This window comes from Osmerus eperlanus, chromosome 13, assembly GCF_963692335.1.
Source record: "Osmerus eperlanus chromosome 13, fOsmEpe2.1, whole genome shotgun sequence".
Lineage (NCBI taxonomy): Eukaryota > Metazoa > Chordata > Actinopteri > Osmeriformes > Osmeridae > Osmerus > Osmerus eperlanus.
In genome coordinates, this window is record NC_085030.1 from 3,265,133 (window position 1) to 3,286,565 (window position 21,433).

The 21,433-nt window shown below is 44.2% G+C and overlaps 2 protein-coding genes across 3 annotated transcripts; both read right to left on the minus strand.

Annotated features, from left to right (window-relative positions):
* Window positions 1-1,594: 1,594 nt before the first annotated feature.
* On the minus strand, window positions 1,595-7,607 carry LOC134032565 (uncharacterized). Of its 2 annotated transcripts, none has more exons than XM_062476562.1 (7): window positions 7,411-7,607; window positions 2,453-2,626; window positions 2,312-2,382; window positions 2,146-2,196; window positions 1,995-2,069; window positions 1,770-1,889; window positions 1,595-1,663 (listed from the first exon to the last, which is right to left on the minus strand). In XM_062476562.1, the coding sequence occupies exons 2-7, from the start codon at window positions 2,604-2,606 to the stop codon at window positions 1,652-1,654; spliced, it is 483 nt and encodes a 160-aa protein (XP_062332546.1). In that variant the 5' UTR covers window positions 2,607-2,626; window positions 7,411-7,607; the 3' UTR covers window positions 1,595-1,651. The 2 variants fall into 2 exon arrangements, with proteins under 2 accessions (XP_062332546.1, XP_062332545.1); XM_062476561.1 differs by lacking the exon at window positions 7,411-7,607 and adding an exon at window positions 2,698-3,138.
* A 2,040-nt stretch (window positions 7,608-9,647) lies between these two features.
* Window positions 9,648-13,125, minus strand: LOC134032428 (putative ATP-dependent DNA helicase Q1). The gene is made up of 3 exons (XM_062476400.1): window positions 11,493-13,125; window positions 11,250-11,329; window positions 9,648-10,955 (listed from the first exon to the last, which is right to left on the minus strand). The coding sequence occupies exons 1-3, from the start codon at window positions 11,966-11,968 to the stop codon at window positions 10,681-10,683; spliced, it is 831 nt and encodes a 276-aa protein (XP_062332384.1). The 5' UTR covers window positions 11,969-13,125; the 3' UTR covers window positions 9,648-10,680.
* Window positions 13,126-21,433: the final 8,308 nt, after the last annotated feature.

Below are 21,433 nucleotides of genomic sequence, written 5' to 3' on the forward strand. Positions count from 1 at the left end.
GCGATCGCCAAGATCCGTTGAGTCACACGGATGAGTTTCTGTTTGAGCGATATCGATTCAGCCGACAAGGACTCATTTATTTGCAAGACCTTCTCGGGCCGTACATTGCAAATCTCACACGCCGCAGCAGAGCTTTAACTGTGCTTCAGACTCTGCATAGCCTTGAGGTTTTTTGCGTCAGGTACATTTTTATACAGTGTAGGCGATGCAGAAAACATTGGCAAAGCCGCAGCATGCGTTGCTGTAAGAAAAGTGTACTTGGCGCTCAACCAGCTGATGAATAAATTCATCATATTCCCAGGCCATGTCCCAGTCAATGACATCAAAGAGGGATTTTATGCAATTGCAGGTAATTGAGTAAATAAATATTTGACCATTTCATGAAAATGCATTCTTATCACTATTCATTACGGAGCTTATCATTATGCAGAGTTTCCTAATGTCATTGGCGCAGTGGACTGCACCCATATCCGCCTGAAAAAGCCCTCTGGGCCAAACGAGGCCGATTTTGTGAATAGGAAGGGCTTTCACAGCCTTAATGTCAAATTACATTGCTCTAAAAACAATCATTTGTCTTTGACAATAGACATGGACCTTGCAATTGCCTGCTGTAGGCTACCCATGTACTGTACAATACCCATGACTTGACTGCAATTCATCTTAGATGATCTGTGACTCCACTTGCCTGATCACAAATGTTGAGGTTAAGTGGCCGGGGTCTGTCCACGACTCCCGGATATGCAAGGTATAGCAAATCTCATGTCATTCAGAAATGGATTATTTTATGTAGAGGTGATCCAACATTGTTCATATCATATACTAGGTAACTATGATGGGCTCCTAATTGGACACAGGGGTTACGCCTGTAGGCCCTGGTTCATGACCCCCTATCCCGAGCCCCAGGCCCTGAAGTGCGGTTCAACGGTGCTCTCGCTAGAACGAGGGCACGGATAGAGATGACCTTTGGCCTACTAAAGGGCAGATTTAATTGTCTGCGGGGGCTGAGGGTGGAACCGGACAGGGCCTGTGCGATCACGGTGGCATGTGCCGTGCTCCACAATGTGGCCACTCTCAGGAGGGAGAGGGTCCCAGTGATCGTGGCCCATCCTGAGGACGATGTGGAACCGATCCATCTAGATGAGCTGTCTGGACCGGCTGCAAGGGACATAATTGCCCAGCATCATTTCAGACTTTGGGTAATGTTGACTTTGGGTAATGTTGGACTCATTTCATGTTCTTTATGTTTGCATGTTTCATTTATTTGGTTAGCCACCCTCTTTGCTTTTAAGTTACCCATTAATAGTCCATCCTCAGCCATCATCGAGTCCATCCCAACTCAGTCTGGTTTGCACCTTCACTGCCAAGGACCAAGGCAGACTGCAGCAGATCATTTGGTCCCACCCTGACCTGTTCCGCTCCAGGACCAGCAAGAGAGCAGGCAGGATCATTGCTGACTGATGACTAAATGTAAATGTAACAAGGGACTCACAAACAAGCCCCCTGCACCACACTGACTCTGAGACCCCCGCACACAATGCACTGCAATTTGCATCCTTATTCATTCAATTCATTCTGATTCTGAATAGAGGAACATGCTGAAGAATAATGTAAGAGATCCATGTTGTACAATAAAGCCTTTATTTTTTCCCCTTTATTGGTCATCCTGTAAATGAAGGTGCACAAGAAATAAGATTTTCAGTTTAGTTACAATTCATGGCAAAGCTCACAAATACTTTAGCCAAAGCTTTGCTTTACAGGGTTAGACTTACATTCAGCTGCCATTTAAGCATTTTAACCTCCAAATCCAGCTTAATTGAGCTTAAGTTGAGGTTGTGAATCTTGGCACGCAAGTAGCGCTTGTATAGCGTGCGCACATCTTCAGTGTCAGTCTGGAAAAAAGACAAACCATTCATAACTTTGTTCAGTGTGGTGGTCAGATGCCAACTAAACTCAGACCTCACAATGTGAGGGTATTTAATGAGAAGAGAACTCACCTCCCCATCCCCAGTTCCCAAAGAGCGAGAAGGGCCAGGCTCCGGCGGAGCAGGCCGTGGTCCAGCAGGATTTGCCTAAAGGAATGCATTGATGTAGTGAGTGCCAGGAGTGAGTGGGATAGGAGTATTAGTTAACACAACTTGCATTTACCAAATCGCTGGAGAAGGCGGAAAGTGTGTCCTCATCGTCTAGACCAACCTCCTGTTAGTGAATTAGGAATTATTAGGAACTGTGGGAAAGTGCCTTCGGTTTGAAAAGACACACACTATGAACATGTTTCGAATCATTACACAATGATGCAGAAATATCAACTTACATCAGTGGGCTCCTCTCCCCTGACCAACACATTGGGAGGTGGCTGCAGGAGTGTGATCAAACCTCCGGTCACTGCAAAATGTGACGATGGTTAACCAAATGACTAATTATGAAGGAAACTCATAGAATGAAGTGCACCTACCTTGGACATACGGATTCTCTCCTGCCACCACCTCTCCAGAGGAGCTGCCCCCAGCTATGCCCTGCATGATTGGCCTTCCCCTGTTATTGGCCAGGGCCAGCTCCTCAGCAGGGGTTAGCTCAGGACCTCGGGGTCCTCCCCCCGTCTTCAGCATATCCGCCTTTTTCTTGTTTGCTAAAATATTAAGGATATGACACTGACAAGCTGTTCAATACATTACCATGGCACATATTGTATTGACTCACCAGCCTGAATTATGTTTTTGTGCTTCACTTTGACTTGCTCCCAAGTCCTTTTAGTGGCCGGGTTGCAACTACATGGGGGTTGAAAGCACTCATAATTATATGACAGTGTTATAAGTAAACCATACCATATCATTATTGTTGGAAATGATTAAAGTGGACTCATGATACGGAGAGAATCTAACACAGTTTCTTTTCACTGTTTCAATTGATTGAATAATACATAGCCTACATACATACTGTGATCCGCCCATACACAGATTTGCACATGCATATTCAAACTCATACTTCTATATGGTCATTTACACATACATGCATATGCACATATATAGTACATGATAAATAAGCGCTTTCAGTACATACATCATCATACGTGTCTATGAATTCGTATCAATTAGATACTCTTTGGACTTGGTTTTATCTAGGCCTACTTATTCTGTAAGAGTTGAGATCATTATTTTCGCTAGCAAGATCTCATTCGACGATTAATTTCCATTAAGCCTACTGCCAGCAGGCACATTTAAAGAAATGTGATCTGATTGGGTTAATGAGGCACTTAAGATGAGCCTATACATTTTCCCAAAACTTACGCATTTAGCTTATCTGCAATTTTTTGCCAAGCTGCCTGTCTTGCTCTGGCAGCAGTGGCGGTGTTTGACTTAGCCATTATTATTTCTTTATAGTCTTCGTACAGACTCATTATAATCGTTTGCTCCGATGGGGAGAATGTCACTGCTCTCTCTTTAACATTTGTCATTTCCGCCATAATACCGTTAGAAAATCACGGTTTTGGGGATCGACCTTTCCTGCCTTTTGAAGTAGGACGTGCACGTGCACGTGCACTTGCCCTGATAAGTTTAGCCTGATTGAAATTAACCAGATGATTTGGATGCGGATCAGCCGTCGACGAACCGATATTTGCTGTTCTCACTCATCTCGCTAATGTTAACGGGCTAAAGGGACAATTGATTAACTTAGCTTCAACCCTTACGACGAACGGGGCCCAGGCTGAAGAAGCGTGTTCATCTGAGGCATCAGAGAAAAGAGACCGGGAGCCCAGGGCTCTGAAGAAGTTCTGCCCCAATCCGTCAACTCCAATCGGTACAAAAACGCGAAGAAGCATTACAGAGGTAATAAAGCTTGTTGATAAATTTCTACTTCTTATGATATGACTATGACAATAACCTCGATTGCCATTTTTTTCTAGGTGAATAGTGAGTCGTGTTTATTGTCCAATGTGATAAACATACGTGCATTCCCACACTCCTCATTTCAGTGTTATTTACCTATGATTAAACCATCTTAGTCATATTTACCGATATGGTAGCCTACTGTGTATTCTGGAAGCAAGCTCGAATTTGAGTCTGGCCAGGTGTAGTGTGAGCAAATGTTACCAAGATAAACTTGCACCTGATGTAGGAACTTCATTTTGTAATGGAGTAGCATGTTACCCAACCCCCATCTCTGCGCACTGCACCTCTGTGGGGGTTGGGCAGTATTCCACTAAACTTGCTCTGCAATTGCATCTGGTGTCACCATGTTTAACTGTCTGTATATTCCTATGTATTGTCAATGTACATTATACTTATTAGGCTATACTGTAATTATTCACACTGATACATTATCTTATATTTCAGGTAGTCATCCATTACCCATCACAAACTCGTGCCAAGGTAGTTCATTCAGAAGAAGCCTCAATAGTGAACAGCATTAACCAAAAAAAATGGAAAACAGCTGCAAAGTTAATATTGAAGCATAAACACCTACTTGAGGAAGTAAAGGAGCACATCCTGGAGCTAATAAGCAACGAATGCAAAAAAATCTGTAACCCAAAAAATGGTTTCATCCTGTGGAAGGCATCTCCGGATCATCTGAAAGCCTTATCATTTTCAAGCATAGAGGCAGACCTAAAATGTTTTTCACCATTCCTTTTCTCCATTTTCTCAACTGTCACCAACCACTCTCAAACTCAAACAGCTTCCATTGCTTTGAGAGGGAGAGAAGCACGCCTGTCAGCCTTTGCATACTACCTATGTAGTATACTACATTATGGTGGGGCGAAAAAAGCAGTGTTTGAAAGGCTGAGCAAAATGGCCATAACAGCTACTCACAAATGTTATGTAGAGAAGCAGAAAGAGTTGGCACTCCTATGTGCGGGTTCTTTAAACATGTTAAAGGTCCAGAATGAGGTTTTCCTCAACTCTGAAGTGGAAGGGAACATTGATGTTGGTCAGAGAGTGGACACCAGCGAAGACCAAAGCACAAGTGATCCGAAGGGGCCACTTAACACAGTTTGTGAGAGCATGGAAGAGCTTCACTTGTCAGGTGAGATGCCATATGACTGATATAGAAACACAACAAACACATCACATGCTATGTTACCTTGAATGTTATGTGTCTATCTTTTGAATAATAATAATAAGTCTTGTAATTGTTATTACTTTTTTTTATGCTCAAAGCATAAATTACTCTGAAATAGCTACGCTGCCTTTCAGCAGATTAAGTGAATCTGAAGCAGCAGAGCTGGGCTTGAGCTCCTCTGCTTTTCCAATCACACACCCCACTCCTCCACCAACATATTCCATAATATTTGATAATTTGGACTTTTTCGTGCGTGCACATCATCAGTCCACCCTCCACAGCAACAAATCCATACACTGGATTCATCATATTGCAGTCCAAGATAGAATCTCAACATATCACCTTAGCAGTGACAAACCAGACCATGACATCGTTCAGTACGACCTTTGCAACTCACTCCCCGGACTAGAAACCCAGGACTATATACGACGTGAGTTCATTGTTCTTGGGAGCCGCATCGTTACCCAGTACCTGGCTGTTTTTAAACCCTTAAAGAAATTAGTGGTTCACCACATGCCACATCAATATACAGAGGACATGGCTAAGTGCTCCACCGATGTAAGTAATGAGTTAAATCTGCAAAAAAAAAAGTAAATACACCTACTTTCAACTCAAACATTACTGCAATGTCATCTAATTATTTTATTCCCTAAGTACACTCTGGGACTGCTCTTCAAAAAACGAGAACAAAACAGCAGATTTGGTTGACACATTTCGCCACCTTCAGAAAGAGTAAAAATATAATCTGGCTCCACTGTCAGTCTTTGGCAGGAGAAGGGCTTTATTGAAATTTATAATTCCACCGTTTGTGTGTAATCCATTTAGGTATGTGCCAAAGGGACCGGACGGGTTGTCAAGTGTTTTAGTAGGAGGTGACCGGCTGACTGAGGGGAACTGCAGAAACATACAGTGGGCCCTCTCAGATGGTGCTACAAAGGAAGACCGACTGGAAGGTCTCATCTTTAAGTTTGAGGATTGGCATGCCATCAGAAACCTCTTTGAAGTGAGTAACAAACTATAGAAGAATGTTGAGTAGTAACAAAATGAAAGTATTACACCACTACCTTAGATGATTTTTTTGATAGATTACTTCAAGTGCTTGTGTGTCAAGTTATGTTTATCCTTTGTTAATCACAAGTCTTCAATGTTTATTAAGATCTATCATCGGATTTTCTATGATGGTGCATCCTCAAAAGACCATGGCACACTTCTTGCCAACATGACGAAGTTGAGGTACAACGTCTGCTATCTGCAATACCATGAATACATACTGTACAATTATTACAGTTATTAAACTTGTCTTTACAGTCTAAACAATATTGTTGTTAACTACAATGATTATAAGTACTTTTTGTTTACCATGCTTTTCACAGTAGTTTCACAGATATCCAGTTTGGATAATTCATGAATTGGGTTGTTATGGGATGGGGAACACAGTCCTGCTATCATGAACGCAGCCCTGCTGTTCTCCGGGGCATTATTTCAACTAATGCACTGGTATGGTATGTTTTCAACTTAATACATGTTTTCTCTAACTGTATGTGGGCAGTTGAGGCTTTGTCAAGATAGTTGTTTACTTTCGGCAGTGCTAAAGAGAACACTGGACGCACAATACTCTTACTGTCCCTGTGTGAAAGACAGTTTTTACACACACGTGTGCATGCGGGCGTGTGTGTGTAAATGGACTGCATTTATATAGCGCTTTTCTACCTTAGCGGCACTCAAAGCGCTTTACAATGTTTGCCTCTCATTCACACATTCATAATCACACTTAAACATACCGACGGCAGCGTGTGTGTGTGGGTGTGTGAGTAAAGTAGTTGTAGCGTACAGGTTAAGGACATGTTCGGCATGCAAAAAGGTTGTGGGTTCAATGCCCTTATTCATTACCCTTGTTATATAATTGACCTAATACATTACTTTGGATGAAGGTGTCTGCTAAATTAATAAATGTAAATGACTGTGAGCGATGGACAGACTAACACTGAGAATACTATGTCATACATTCTCTAAACTACATTTTTCTGTTACATAGGTACAGCAATGCCAAACAAGGTCCCCATGCAGCTTTCAATGCCTATAAGGAATTTGTGCGTAAGGACACAACTGCACTCTTCGCTCCTGTTTCGCCCGCGTGACAAAAATGCTGCCCCCCCTCCCTCAGTTACGACGCACTAAATTCTAACAAATATATTTTTTAGACGCTACACATGTTATACATCATTGGAAAGCTACGATTCTTGTGCTTCCATTGAAATAAACCAATTCAAGATCAAGTCGCAATAGCAAGCAAAGTCAACGTCTTTTTCCGGTGAACATTCCTTCAACAATGCCAAAGAAAAAAGTTTTACTCACCCTAAGTGGTTCAAATAGGTCCAGGTGTGCAAATCATGGCATCAAAACTTGATCTGCTTACAGTCCCAAGGGTTCAAAGTATCTAACCATGTAAAGTAATTCGTCCAAATACTTAGCTCGTTAGCCTTGTAGCTGACAGCTAGCTGAAAATGCCAATACCTCATTTGTATGTGTCTGTGGAGCCTTCAAAATAACAGTCGATTGCGCAATATGGTTGACAGAATCAGTGTTCTTTGTGCGCCAATCCTTGGAATCAGATAAAGCACTCCAATGTGTTCATGTTTCAGTAATACTAATTAGGGATTTAGCTATTATATATGATAGTTCTAAGTACCACCTTTCATTAGAGATAACAATTATGAAAAATAATACCTTTTTATCCTGAGTATTTGACCTTGGTTACAAAGGGTCATTTTGGAGTCTCCAAAAGGCCCTTTTAGAAAATGCCTGGATGTACTCTTATAAAAACATGTGTCAAATATGAATATATTGTGGTATTATGTTTGAATTGGGTAAGGCTTCAACCTGTGGTCCAATTTAGTCTTCCAGCTAATACCTACCACCTCTAGGCCTCTTCAGGCCTCTGTTTTCAAAACAAAATCTAGGCGGAAATATAAATTTTCACTTTCCTTGTGTTCAAGCTTCTATTACTCAACACTAGTAGGACTGACAGGGGTCCTGACAACAGGGGACATAACTTCAGAGTGTCAGCTTTCAAAAGAGATCATTTACATGCATGTACTCCAAATGGTTCAAGAACAGCTTCCAATTTACTTTGGGTATGCTGTTTAGGCGTTTTTAGGCACATTTAACAGGAGTCTTAAACTGCTGCAATGGAGCACTTTGGGTTGCAGGATGTCACGGGTAAATTGGCACTTGGCATCACATTCATAGTTGAGAACTAGCATTTATCACATAAATACATGTATCTATATGTTACTACTGTTATAGTTAAATGTTAAAATTGTAATTCACTTTGATAAAAGTTTGTACCCAATATTATTTGACTTAAATCTGCATTTACACTTCTGGTGGTGAGAAGTTAAACATTTTGTTCTGTGTGCTAACAGAAATTCCAGATGGGTTTGTCCCAGTAGATGTCAACGACGGATTGCCACAAGTGAGGAGGAGCTGGCTGCATGAGAAGGTTGGACTGGTTGTGGACACCTTTGTCATGATGACAGGCGTCACAGACGCAGAAAGTCAAAGGCAGGCTTCGACACAGCAAAAGCAGCAATATCCGTGTCGTGCAGACTGGTGTGGCAATGTGTATATATACGTCAAGGCAAGGGAAACACATGAAAAAAAGAAACACAATCTTGTGGCTCCCTTAGACTCTTCTCTCGAACATCCGAGTACAGCAAACCAAGATCACAAAAAAGAACACACAGAAGCTAGACTTGGCTTTGGCTTCTTCCTGCTAAACATGCAGGACGCAGTAAGAGAAGGGGATGGTGACAGGCTAATGCGACTTTATAAAGTTGCCCTGCTTTTCTATAAAGCGTATGGACACAGCCATTATGCCTACAGCACCTTCCTACTAACACTGCAGGTTAACGTCACACTGTCCCCACGCATGGCACACAGTGTGATATGGAACAGGTTTTGGAATGGTAGAGGGGCAAAGGGGAAAAATATTCCTCTTGACCTCCATCTGGAACACCTGAACAATTTTTTGAAGTCTTGGGACCAAACCTGTCAGAAATGTCAGCAGCCAGAATAAGTAAGTCCATTGGAATCCTCAAGGAAATGATGGAGAAAACAGACACAGAGCTGAAGCGGACATGGCCGACTGGCATTCACCATGTAGCCCGAGAACAGGAGGACATTTTAACCCTGGTCAACGTTTTCAGGGAGACTCGACTTTTTGAAAATCACCCAGGCAGGCAGTTTCACGCGTTCCCAAATTTCCAGAAATCTTATTGGTAAAGCTGAATTACCGTGAATTATGGCAGTGGATGAAGTCCAAAGTTATGGACTGGAGAAATGTCCCTCTTTAAATAATTCTGTAAATGTGAAATGGTGATGTTGATGGCATTACATTTGTAAATACTGCTTTCATAAGTGACATTGTAAATCTTTTTTTTTGTGTCAACATTCTTGAAACCATTATTTTTGTGTGTTTTCTTATTGGTAAAATGTCCAAAGTATATGTTAAAAAATTACCTATTATGTGGAGATTTATTGACATATGTATTGTTTCTTTGTAAATTCAAAAACATCAACCACCAGTAGAAAAGTATAAACAATGTACATTTTATTCAAAATATTACTATAACAGAGGTAAAAAAAAAACAACAGGACCCTGAAGCTAGAAGTTTGAGGCTGAATTTGAAGCTAGTCTGAGATCTTCAACATTGACAAGCCTGATAACGAGCTACTTGGTGATGATTGTATCTCATCATTCTCATCCTCTTCATCAAAGTAACCAGTGTAGTACATGTCAACCTAAACAGTCATCCTGAACAACACTGTCATCAAACAAATTAGTTTGACCTCATGCATAATTCTTAGTATTTCTTTTGCATGTTCCAGTTTGAATATAGGGAGATTATGGATAATGAAGTCCAGATCAAATATCTGTGTACACTGTTCTAAAACCGCATCAATGAGTTCATCTCCAAAACCAGTGCAGGCTGTGTCGACTGTGTAAAGTCGTATGTTTGTATGGTCCCGAAGTAAACTACTCCTGTAGGTCTGTAACAGGTCCCTGATTTAAAAGTTTGTCCTCAGGTGTGACCATTCTGGGTTTGTCAGGTCACCTCCCCTTGAAAGTGTTCATATTTAGGGATTGGCTCCCCACAACCTTCAGGTTCACAAGAACAAACAGAATGGCAGTGGGTGCAGCACAGATGTCCTGGATCAACAGATGTGGTGTGTTCCTCGAAATGGCAGTACAAAGCTTTCCGCAGACAACTATTGACTCCAGTCTCAAGTACTGTCTTAACTGCTGGGTCTAGCTTTGTATGCTGTTTGACAGCATAAACAATCGCATGTGCCTGCAACCCACCTCTGCCTGCCCTCCCGACCTGCTGAACCATGGCTTCCACATCGTCTGGTAACCCATACATCACTGTGTGATACGTTGGGAAAATTTAAGCCCATCCCAAGAGCAGTTGTTGCCACGACAACTCGGCAGCTACCCTGTCCACTCAGAGATTACAGCATTCTGTTCTTATTCTGAGGGAGTGTCTGGCTGTGGAACATACCTATCAGCAGGTTTTCAGTCTTTTTCTCAGGGTCTTGGTCAACCCAGGAATCTTCACCGAGTTACCCCTTCAAATGGCAGAACACTCTGCCAACTGCCTTCACAGTTTTGCAGTAGATAATAACTGGCAATATGGAGATACCCTTTTCTTTAACATCCCTCACAATCCAGTCTAGGCAGTCCAGTGCATGGACAGGTACTTTAATCAGACCCAGTCTGATGTTTGTTCTGTTTGGGCTCCGAGCCAAAACAGTTGGATTGTCCATCTGAAGCCGTTTCATAACCCTGGCTATGGATTGCCGATCAGCAGAAGCAGTCAATGCCAGCACAGGTGTACCTGGAATATATGGCAGAACAATAAGCAACCAATAAGTAACAGTAAAATAAGAAGTGAGAAGTAGTGTCATTTATTACTTTTTAATGACCGTACTGACTTATAAGGGGTACAGTGACTACCGGTATGGTGTGTGGGTACATACAAAGAGGAGAGTGGTTATTAGAACTGTTTAAAGTGGACTGTAACTACGTTCTTGTAACTATGCAACTGATTTCAATTAAAGTGGTGAATTACATAAAGTGTATAAAACATCGACTGATCATGCAAGAAGTCTATGGTTTTGTACATACTTACCAGCTTTAACTAGGGTTCTTAGTTCTCCCAACTTGTCGAAGCTCTCGCGAAATGCCGTCTGCCCTTTTGCACCCTGACCCCTGAGAAATAAAAGCGCACATTAAAATGTTTGAACTGATAGTTATTTAGCTACAATGAGACTAACGTTATGATTGTACTAAGTCTGAGTTAGCGAACGTACATTGACACCTATGGTACTATGTTTACAACATTTGATTCACATTCACTCAGACTATCTCTTACCATTTGTAAGTTAGATGAACTTCATCCACGACGATACCCATTACGTTGGCTTGAAAAACATCGGAGCCTAGCATGTCCCTCCACTTCTTGTTCAGCAGCCAGGATTCCGGGCTTCCGAAAAGGAGCTGGCAACGACCACTGGTAATATCCACCTTGTTGTGCACGCCGAATTGCATCGCCGTGATTCCCAATTCGGTCGCCTCTTTCACTTGGTCCTCCATGAGAGCAACCAAAGGAGAAACCACAATGGCCACTGGGTTTTCATTGTGTCCCATCTTCTTCGCGACCATCGGGGCCAGCTGATAAATTAAACTTTTACCGAATCCCGTGGGAAGGACGGCAAAAACATATTTTCCATCGACAAATGCCTTAATTGCGTTTCTCTGTTCCTCTTTCAAAATTAATGCGCTGTCGATGTCTTCTAAAACAGACTCGATGGCAGAATCATAACATCCCAGATCTCCAGCGGTAGCCATGTTTGTTCAAAACGAATTCAACTTAAGCGCTCTTTTGTGACGTGGGTGATTACGTTACTGTTGATCATCTGTCCATCATCGTATAAAGCCCGCCCTGGCAATTTCATTGGTCCGCCCAGATTCTGGTTTTCTGTAGTTGTCCCCAATACGAGACCCTCCAGACCCAACTTCCCGACCAAATTTTTTTGTGGGCGGGACGAAGTTGGGCTGGCAGCCAGGCTAACAATTTTCGCTCTTCATGCTTCGTTTTTGGATCAATAGATAGCTAATTTTGTGCTGGTCGTAGACAGTTGTCTGTTGAATCCAACAGACGTACACATTTGTTCAGAGCCCCACGAAAGCGAGACAAAGTCCAACTCTCGCCCCATAGAGACCAATGCAAATCTGGTGACAAAATCGTCAGGGAAAGCAAAAAGAACAAGATTTTGAAACACAGACATATAAAGCACAGACATATAAAGGACATCTCTGGTTTAGGCAGAGTCTTGGGTCTCGGAAAATATCCTTATTTTTTGGATTGGACGTATAGTTTTGCGTCTAGGTTAACTTGTTTGAGATGTGGATTCTAGCTACATTTCTGTTATTCTCTGCTCTCAGCGCGTTAGCAATCATAGCTGCACCATCACCGTGGCAACGACAGACACGCACCACTCAGTCTCTCAAATAGGTGATTAGTACGTTTACTTGACCATGAGAAACCCGATTATTAGCAATTGTTGTTTATGCCAATAATACGATTACTCCGTTTACATGTGTAATTAGTTATGCGATTACTCAATAAACGTGTCTACATGATTCTTTTTTATTAATCATTGTATGCTCCACGGACAAAACTTGCACCATCATCCTTCTGCAACAAAGTGTCGCCGTGTCTTCCTGTATCGGCCCTACTGCTGTATGTTTCATTCCATCAACACATTGAATCCTACTAAGAAAGCCGAGTAAACGCACTCAATGGTAGGCTACATCTGCTACTGCTATTACTATCCCAACTATAATTTCAGCTGTTAAAACGATAATATTCTTGTTACGACTAGCATCTCTCGCATTGTAGGCTATTTTAGCTCTTAGCTTTGTTAAGATGATGCAGTTCAGCTTCCACACTGCCTCTTTTGTGTGACTCTCACATTTTTGAAATTCATTTCAGCTTGTGGGTATTTTCTCATTTCTCACTTTTATACTTTTTAAAATATTAAGGTTTTTGTGCAAATTATTCTCCCTTTAAAAGTAATGGTAAATCCATCCATCCATCATCTTCCGCTTATCCGGGGGTCGGGTCGCGGGGGCAGCAACCTAAGCAGGGAGGCCCAGACTTCCCTCTCCCCGGCCACTTCCACCAGCTCTTCCTGGTGGACCCCGAGGTGTTCCCAGGCCAGCCGAGAGACATAGTCCCTCCAGCGTGTCCTGGGTCTTCCCCGGGGCCTCTTCCCAGTTGGACGTGCCCAGAACACCTCACCAGGGAGATGTCCAGGAGGCATCCTTATCAGATGCCCGAGCCACCTCAACTGGCCCCTCTCGACGCGGAGGAGCAGCGGTTCTACTCTGAGCCCCTCCCGGATGACCGAGCTTCTCACCCTATCTCTAAGGGAGAGCCCGGACACCCTGCGGAGAAAACTCATTTCGGCCGCTTGTATTCGCGATCTCGTTCTTTCGGTCACTACCCACAGTTCGTGACCATAGGTGAGGGTAGGAACGTAGATCGACTGGTAAATAGAGAGCTTCGCCTTTCGACTCAGCTCCTTCTTCACCACGACGGACCGATGCAGAGCCCGCATCACTGCGGATGCCGCACCGATCCGCCTGTCGATCTCACGCTCCATCCTTCCCTCACTCGTGAACAAGACCCTGAGATACTTGAACTCCTCCGCTTGGGACAAGATCTCCCCGACTCTGAGGTTGCACTCCACCCTTTTCCGGTCGATAACCATGGCCTCAGATTTGGAGGTGCTGATTCCCATCCCAGCCGCTTCGCATTCGGTTGCGAACCGCTCCAGTGAGAGCTGAAGGTCACGGCCCGATGAAGCCAACAGGACCACATCATCTGCAAAAAGCAGCGATCCGATCCTGAGGCCACCAAACCGGACCCCCTCAACGCCCTGGCTGCGCCTAGAAATTCTGTCCATATAAGTTATGAACAGAATCGGTGACAAAGGGCAGCCCTGGCGGAGTCCAACCCTCACCGGGAATAAGTTAGACTTACTACCGGCAATGCGGACCAAACTCTGGCACCGGTCGTACAGGGACCGAACAGCCCCGATCAGGGAGTCCGGTACCCCGTACTCCCGGAGCACCCCCCACATGAGCCCCCGAGGGACACGGTCGAACGCCTTTTCCAAATCCACAAAACATGTGCAGACTGGTTGGGCGAACTCCCATGCACCCTCCAGAACCCTGCCGAGGGTATAGAGCTGGTCCACAGTTGCACGGCCAGGACGAAAACCACATTGCTCCTCCTGAATCCGAGGTTCGACAATCCGATGGACCCTCCTCTCTAGAACCCCTGAATAGACTTTCCCAGGGAGGCTGAGGAGTGTGATCCCCCTAAAGTTGGAGCACACCCTCCGGTCCCCCTTTTTAAAGAGGGGAACCACCACCCCGGTCTGCCAGTCCAGAGGCACTGTCTCCGATGTCCACGCGATGTTGCAGAGTCGTGTCAACCAAGACAGCCCTACAACATCCAGAGCCTTAAGGAACTCCGGGCGGACCTCATCCACCCCAGGGGCCCTGCCACCGCGGAGCTTCTCAACCACCTCGGCGACCTCAGCCCCAGAGATAGAAGGGCCCCCCCCAATGTCCCCAGACTCTGCCTCCACGTCGGAACGCATGTTGGTGCGATTAAGGAGGTCTTCAAAGTATTCCTTCCACCGATCCAGGACGTCCCCCATCGAGGTCAGCAGCGCACCATCCCCACCATATACAGCGTTGACTGTGCACTGCTTCCCCCTCCTGAGTCGCCGGATGGTGGTCCAGAACCTTTTCAAAGCCGTTCGGAAGTCATTCTCCATGGCCTCGCCGAACTCCTCCCACGCCCGGGTTTTTGCTTCCGCGACCGCCAAAGCCGCATTCCGCTTGGCCTGCCGGTACACATCAGCTGCCTCTGGAGTCCTACCAGCTGCCGTTTGGTGCGTAAGCACAAACAACAGTGAGGACCCGTCCCCCCACCCGAAGGCGGAGGGAGGCTACCCTCTCGTCCACCGGGATGAACCCCAACGTACAGGCCCCAAACCGAGGGGAAACAAGTATTCCCACCCCAGCTCAACGCCTCTCACCGAGGGCAACTCCAGAGTGGAAGAGAGTCCAGCCCCTCTCAAGGAGACTGGTTCCGGAGCCGATGCTGTGCGTTGAGGCGAGGCCGACTATATCTAGCCGGAACTTCTCTACCTCGCGCACCAGCTCCGGCTCCTTTCCCGCCAGCGAGGTGACGTTCCACGTCCCTAGAGCTAGCTTCTGCAGCCGAGGATCGGGCCGCCAAGGCCCCGCCTTCGGCCGCCGCCCGTCTCACACTGCACCCTACCCCCATGACCCCTCTTGCGGATGGTGAGCCCACTGGAAGGGGGTCAGACGTTGTCTCTTTGGGCTGTGCCCGACCGGGCCCCATGGGAAAAGGCCCGGCCACCAGGCGCTCGCCATCGAGCCCCACCCCCGGGCCTGGCTCCAGGGGGGGGCCCCGGTGACCCGCTTCCGGGCAGGGGCAACTGAGAATCATTGTTGGAATGCTGCTCCAGCCCCTTTCAAAAATACCTTTCGGTTGGTTTGAAGCTTCAGCTTATAACTTTCTACTAAATGTTCACTATTTTCAGCTTTTTTAGCATGGTCAGCTATCCCCATTCAGGTTTTCAGCATTCTCACTGCTGTTTCGCAGGAACAGTCTTTTCTAGTTATTATTTATTTTTGCCCCCCTAAGCCTCAGTCAATATTTGGACTACATAGACAACCTAGGTGTCAAAAGTTTCGTCTCGGTAGCGATTGAGTTGCTTGTATTTTTATTTACGTTCCGTTGCATGGTTTAAGTAGAAATTGGGTTTTTGTGCCAAAAAGTGCCTTCTGTCAACGAAGGGTACTCAGTGCTAGCCTACGTCACTACGTCAGCACACGTTAGCAACGACGCATGGATACAACGTGATAGAGGCGTTCTAGCACGCAAGTTGGAGCTTGGATTATGAGTGAAAAATGCTAACCCCCAAAAATACCAACCATTGGGCTTTGTTGAGAAAGCAATTTCGAGTGGAACTGCCATCTCGGATTTTTGATTTAGGTTGTGAAAGTCTTTGTAATTTGAGCGAGTGCGGGTCCCCCGTGAGACTGCCTAGGCGGCAGCCATGCAAGCGTCATAGTAGTCTAGTATTTTCGTAATTTTATAGTTCGGTCAATTCTACACCAAAAAACAGAAGGACGGCAATGATACGACGATATGACTATTGTAAAGACAGCCAGATGGTGAGATTTTAATGTAGGTTGCTGTAAAAACTTTGATTGGTTTGCTACGTGAGAGCCCCGTAAGCCTCCGTTGACGATTGCGTCAGCTGTTGTCGATCTCTGATGAGTATTTTCTTAATTTCGTACCAGGGTCAATTCTACATAAAAAATCAGAAGGAGGGCAGTGTTTTAAAGATATGGCGATTGCGAAGACAGCCAGCGGGTCAGCATATTTTTGTGATTTCTGTAAAACTTTGAATTTGAGTGACACCGCGGCTTGTTTTGACGTTAGCCTCAGTCAGACTCGGCTCTGGCAGTGTAGTACCAGAGCCTGTTAGAGGAGAGCCTGGCCACTCCCTATTAAGCCCCATTGTACCGAATTTTGTTGCAGTTCCACCAGAGTTCCACTGGGAGTGATCGCGGTCGAGTGCAGAATGAATGGGAGTCTATGGAGCTAAACGGCTAAATTTGTCTCTTTCACCTGATTGTCGTTGAGAAATCTCAGATTTCATTGTAGTTTTTGCATGTTCAACATGGATTACAGGTCTAAAGTTGAATGACAAGTACTTATGTCCTTTCGATTTCTTACAGGGTAAGTCGTTGTTGCCCATAACACGCTAGCATTCTGCTAACAAATTCTGATTGGTTAGTGAAGGACTGACTACGACCAGAGATCCCGCTTGATGGCATCCGAAGCAGAACCAGAATGTCAGAGCATTAGCAACATTAGCAACAACATTAGCAAACCAAAACTCTTTCTAGCATGTGTATTGACAGGGAGAGCCTAACCTGTCAGCTGTGTTGTCGATGCCTCGAGAGAAAAGTGGAAGTAACCAGAGCTTGCCGTCAAGCAGTATCTCAGGCCGTACAATGTGTATGACGTCAATTACATTTTAAAAGGCTTTTTAGAACAGAAAGGCGACTTAAAAAAAATCTATCACCCAGCGGTGTGTATTTTTTTTGCCTCCCCTTTCGAATTCAGAATTCAAATTACTAGACAAAAAATTACATCCTGAGAAAAGTGGATTTTGAGGGGTATAGCTCCATAGACCTCCATTCATTCTGCACTCGACCGTTAGCAACCTCATATGGAACTAGAGTGGAACTGCAACCAGTTCAGAACCCAGAAGTTTCCCGAGAGTGGCAGTTCTCTCTATATTAGACATTCTCTGGTAGTACTGTCTTCAATGCCACAGCAAAACTTTGTCAAAAGACACGTTCTCATTTCCGGCGCTTTCAAAAAATCAGTGAAATGTGGAGCAACAGCAGCTAGCTTGCCTCTAGCAAACTTTTTTTGAATTAGCCATTTCCCCCTACATTAATGTCAAACTTATTTACGTTTTGGGGGGCATATTTTCAGTTAGCAGACGGTACTGTTTGAATCGCGATTCCATCTGAAATATACTGCCAGTGACAACGTTGTTACAGTAGCTTGTTTCAAAGGGGGTTCGCAGCTGTTTCAAAGGGTGTTCTTAATGAAATATACAATATGAGTAGGCAATGCTTGAAAATATCACTAGAAGGGAAAAACTTAGAGGACGGACCCACCTGCAACCGACGCAAGCAAGCACACCCTACAAAACAAATTTTACCCTCTCTAGTTTAAAATACTTGTCTGTGTTTTTTTTTCATTCGAATTTGGATGGGTAGTTAATAACACATTATTCTGTGGTGTGGTGAACTTGAAACTCGTTTTTAATTCCACTTTACATGATCTTTAACCCTCGTGCTGCCTTCGGATCACATGACCCAAAGGTTCATAACGAACCATCGTTGTGTTTACCCAATTTTACCCAATACAAAAACAAATTAAAATAATTTTCTTTTAACCTTTGCAATGTGGGGGGGTCTGAGACAGCCTAGGTGTTAAAAGAAAATGCTTCACTTTGTCTTTGTATGCGGTAAATCTGTCGCAATACGACGGTGGGTCACAATGACTGATGGGTCAGAATGACCCGAAGATAACACAAGGGTTAAACAAGTTTTACTCAGGCATCACCTGATACTGTCTCGATAACTTTTTCGAATCTAGCGTACCGGCACGCAAGAAAAGGTGCCGGCACGCAAGAAAAGGTGCCGGTACGCTTAACCCTCGTGCTGCCTTCGGGTCACATGACCCAAAGGTTCATAACGAACCATCGTTGTGTTTACCCAATTTTACCCAATACAAAAACAAATAAAAATAATTTTCTTTTAACCTTCGCAATGTGGGGGGTCTGAGACAGCCCAACGGTTAAAAGAAAATGCTTCACTTTGTTTTTGTATGCGGTAAAGTTGTCGCAATACGACGGTGGGTCACACGGCTGATGGGTCAGAACGACCCGAAGATAACACAAGGGTTAAGAGTAAAATGTAGAGGTGCCGGTACTGCGTACCGGTGAGTACCACTTCGAGCACTGCATACAACAGAACTCAGATATAGTCCAGTCATTTTAAGCCAAAATGGGGGTCAACCTAGGACAAATTGCAACAGAAGCAAACTCAACTGATTTTGTATCCTCAATATGTCCTGAGTAAGGAAAAAAAACCCAGAAGAATCCCATTAGGAAAAAAAAAAAAAAGAAGCCTATTCATATGCCTATTTATTCTTTTTCTCACGTGAATAGGGTAACATTTTTAACCTTTAGATATCACCATGAAAATTACTAAATTGATTACTTACATTAAGACAAACCAAAAAATTATTAGGCCTACAAGTTTTTAGAAATTGTTTGTTAACATGGGCATCGGAGTGTTCTTTTTTCTCGTAACGTAGCAACCATGGTAAACATTTCTAGCTTTCAGTTTCAAGATAGAGAAACGAATCGCCTTAATAAAAAGAATGAGGCCTGGCGCAGGGTTGCTGACGTTGTCGGTGCTCCTGGTGGGTTTTTTGTACTTTCAAATTCAGTCTCGTCACATTACGTAACTTTGTTCTGTGGTACAGTAACTAGCTAGCTAGCCAGGCTGGGACTCCCTACAGTAGTCGTATCGACAGATTAGTAGAGATTTTGAGTAATATAATAAAACGTGTTTACACATGTCAACGTGTATGTCTATTAAACATTTTTGGATTTTGTATAGGCTACAAGTTGTATTTTGATCGATATTGCGAGTACGTAAACCCAAGTCTGCACACTTTTCCATGACGTTATACGAACTACAACAGTGACTTTAGAGAACTACAACTCTGCATTAATCTGTCTGACACCCCCCGAGCGTGGTGCACTGTGGGAAAGCGAGCGATGGCAAGTGATTCACGTAGCTGCAGTGTGAACGCCTCACGGTTGTTTTCAGCGACAGGCTTCAGCCATTGTATAAACTCATCCTTCTCCAACCAGGAGTCCGCAAATTTATATTTCCCCATTTCGGAGTCTGTTTCGCCGCGACCAGAGCCATAGAAAAAGAGAGTTACGACACTTCCATAGAATCCCATTGTTATCGAGGAATGCGGAAGTAAAGCGTGTCACATGCGACCTGTAGTTCCAAACATTGCATTTTCCACCGTTCAACCCCATTCATTTTCAGTGTCTCCGAAGCTGGTAAATTGATGAAAATCCTTCATTTTTTCATATTTTTACCACCCCATATCAATTGTTATTAGTAGTATTTCATATTGCTAGCTTTAGATAGTTTATCATAAGATTATAGCTTGTTTGATTCGAAACGCAGTTAGAGATACAAGACTGTAGGTCTAGTATCTAACATAAGCAACACTTTTACTGAAGCTAGCTAGAGAGCACGTGTATCATAACCAGAAGTCAGTAGTCTGTCAAATTAGTTGTAGTTATTGGTGTTCGTTGGCATACAAAGTAAGTCTTCTATAGAGCTCTTATTAGCCTAGTTAGTAGAGCGAGCAACAATGAATTGCAGATTAAGGGGTCCGAAGCAAGTTAGCTGGTAAATTCACGAAAATCCTGAATTTTTTCATATTTCAACCACCACCACATATCAATTGTTATTAGTAGTATTTTATATAGCCAGCTTTAGTTAAAGTTTATCGTAAGCTTGTTAGATTCTAAATGCAGTTGGAGTTAGACTGTAGGTCTACGTAAGCAACACTTTTACCATAGCTAGCTGTACGTGTATCATAGTGTAAGGTATTTTCTTGTGTGCTTTTATTGTGACAGAAGGGGGTTGTGGTTCTGAAGGTTGAGAGAGTGAGAGAAGAATAAAGGGAGACGTGCGGTGCCGTCTTGGTCCAGGCATGGATGGTTCCTTGTCCTTGTTTTACAACCCAGATCTTAATTCAGCAAATGTCTAAAACGCTCGGCTACATTGGTGACAGCGGTGGGATGGATTTAATTATTTTATTTGTTCTCGTTGGGGCCTGTCGTGGCTCTGCTAGCTACGCTACGTCGATGGGCCGTTGTCGGGTGCAGTCGGTTGGCGTTAACCGTTGCTACCTCCGCGCTGGTTTAGTTTCGTTTTTATGTTCACAGTTACGGTAGCACAAGTGTTGATTCCGCTCGTTGTGCCTAGGGAGTTTTCTAGTTTTAGTTCAAGTTAGAGAGGAAAATAAGAAGAAACGACACAATGTGCAAATCGAAAGAGAGCCAGAAGCACATGGAGGAGGGCAAGATGGACGGCCCACGCGGAGGGCGTCAGCGAGTGCTGCTCCATCATCTCCTTCGCCATGCTGGCTGATTTCCAAAACTTCCACCGGACACGCCAGGCTCAGATGCAGTGCCACCTCCAGCTGCAGTACATGTTCTTCCCGAAGATCGATGGGAAGCTGGAGGGAGCCCTGCGGTGGTGGGAACGCCTCGAGACTCCACGCGTCGGCCCTGGGTCTGGTGTACCTGCTGTCGGTGACCGAGCATCTCTCCCGTTCCTGCCTCAACTGGCGTCCGCTTTGCCTACAAGACATCTGCCTCACCGGCGATCACCAGAACTTGTGTTTAATGTGTCCATTTAATTTATTCTCATGTACTCTCTGATACATGTATCAGTCATTCTGGTATATTTGGGGGAGTATGTGTGTTTTCTGTCTGTGGGTCACTTGCTCTCTGATACATGTCAGTCAATCTGGTATATTTGAGGGAGTATGTGTGTTTTCTGTTTGTGGGT

What these genes read in the sequence shown, in the direction of transcription:
- LOC134032565 (XM_062476561.1), bottom strand. Translation starts at nt 2,830, where the DNA reads ATGATATGGTATGGTTTACTTATAACACTGTCATATAATTATGAGTGC. An exon ending in CAAAAACATAATTCAGGCTG is followed by an intron (nt 2,627 to 2,697) that starts GTGAGTCAATAC and finishes TTAATATTTTAG; the next exon opens with CAAACAAGAAAAAGGCGGAT. An exon ending in CCGCCTTCTCCAGCGATTTG is followed by an intron (nt 2,070 to 2,145) that starts GTAAATGCAAGT and finishes GCATTCCTTTAG; the next exon opens with GCAAATCCTGCTGGACCACG.
- LOC134032428 (XM_062476400.1), bottom strand. Translation starts at nt 11,968, where the DNA reads ATGGCTACCGCTGGAGATCTGGGATGTTATGATTCTGCCATCGAGTCT. An exon ending in GTTCATCTAACTTACAAATG is followed by an intron (nt 11,330 to 11,492) that starts GTAAGAGATAGT and finishes TTTATTTCTCAG; the next exon opens with GGGTCAGGGTGCAAAAGGGC. An exon ending in AAGAACCCTAGTTAAAGCTG is followed by an intron (nt 10,956 to 11,249) that starts GTAAGTATGTAC and finishes CATATATTCCAG; the next exon opens with GTACACCTGTGCTGGCATTG.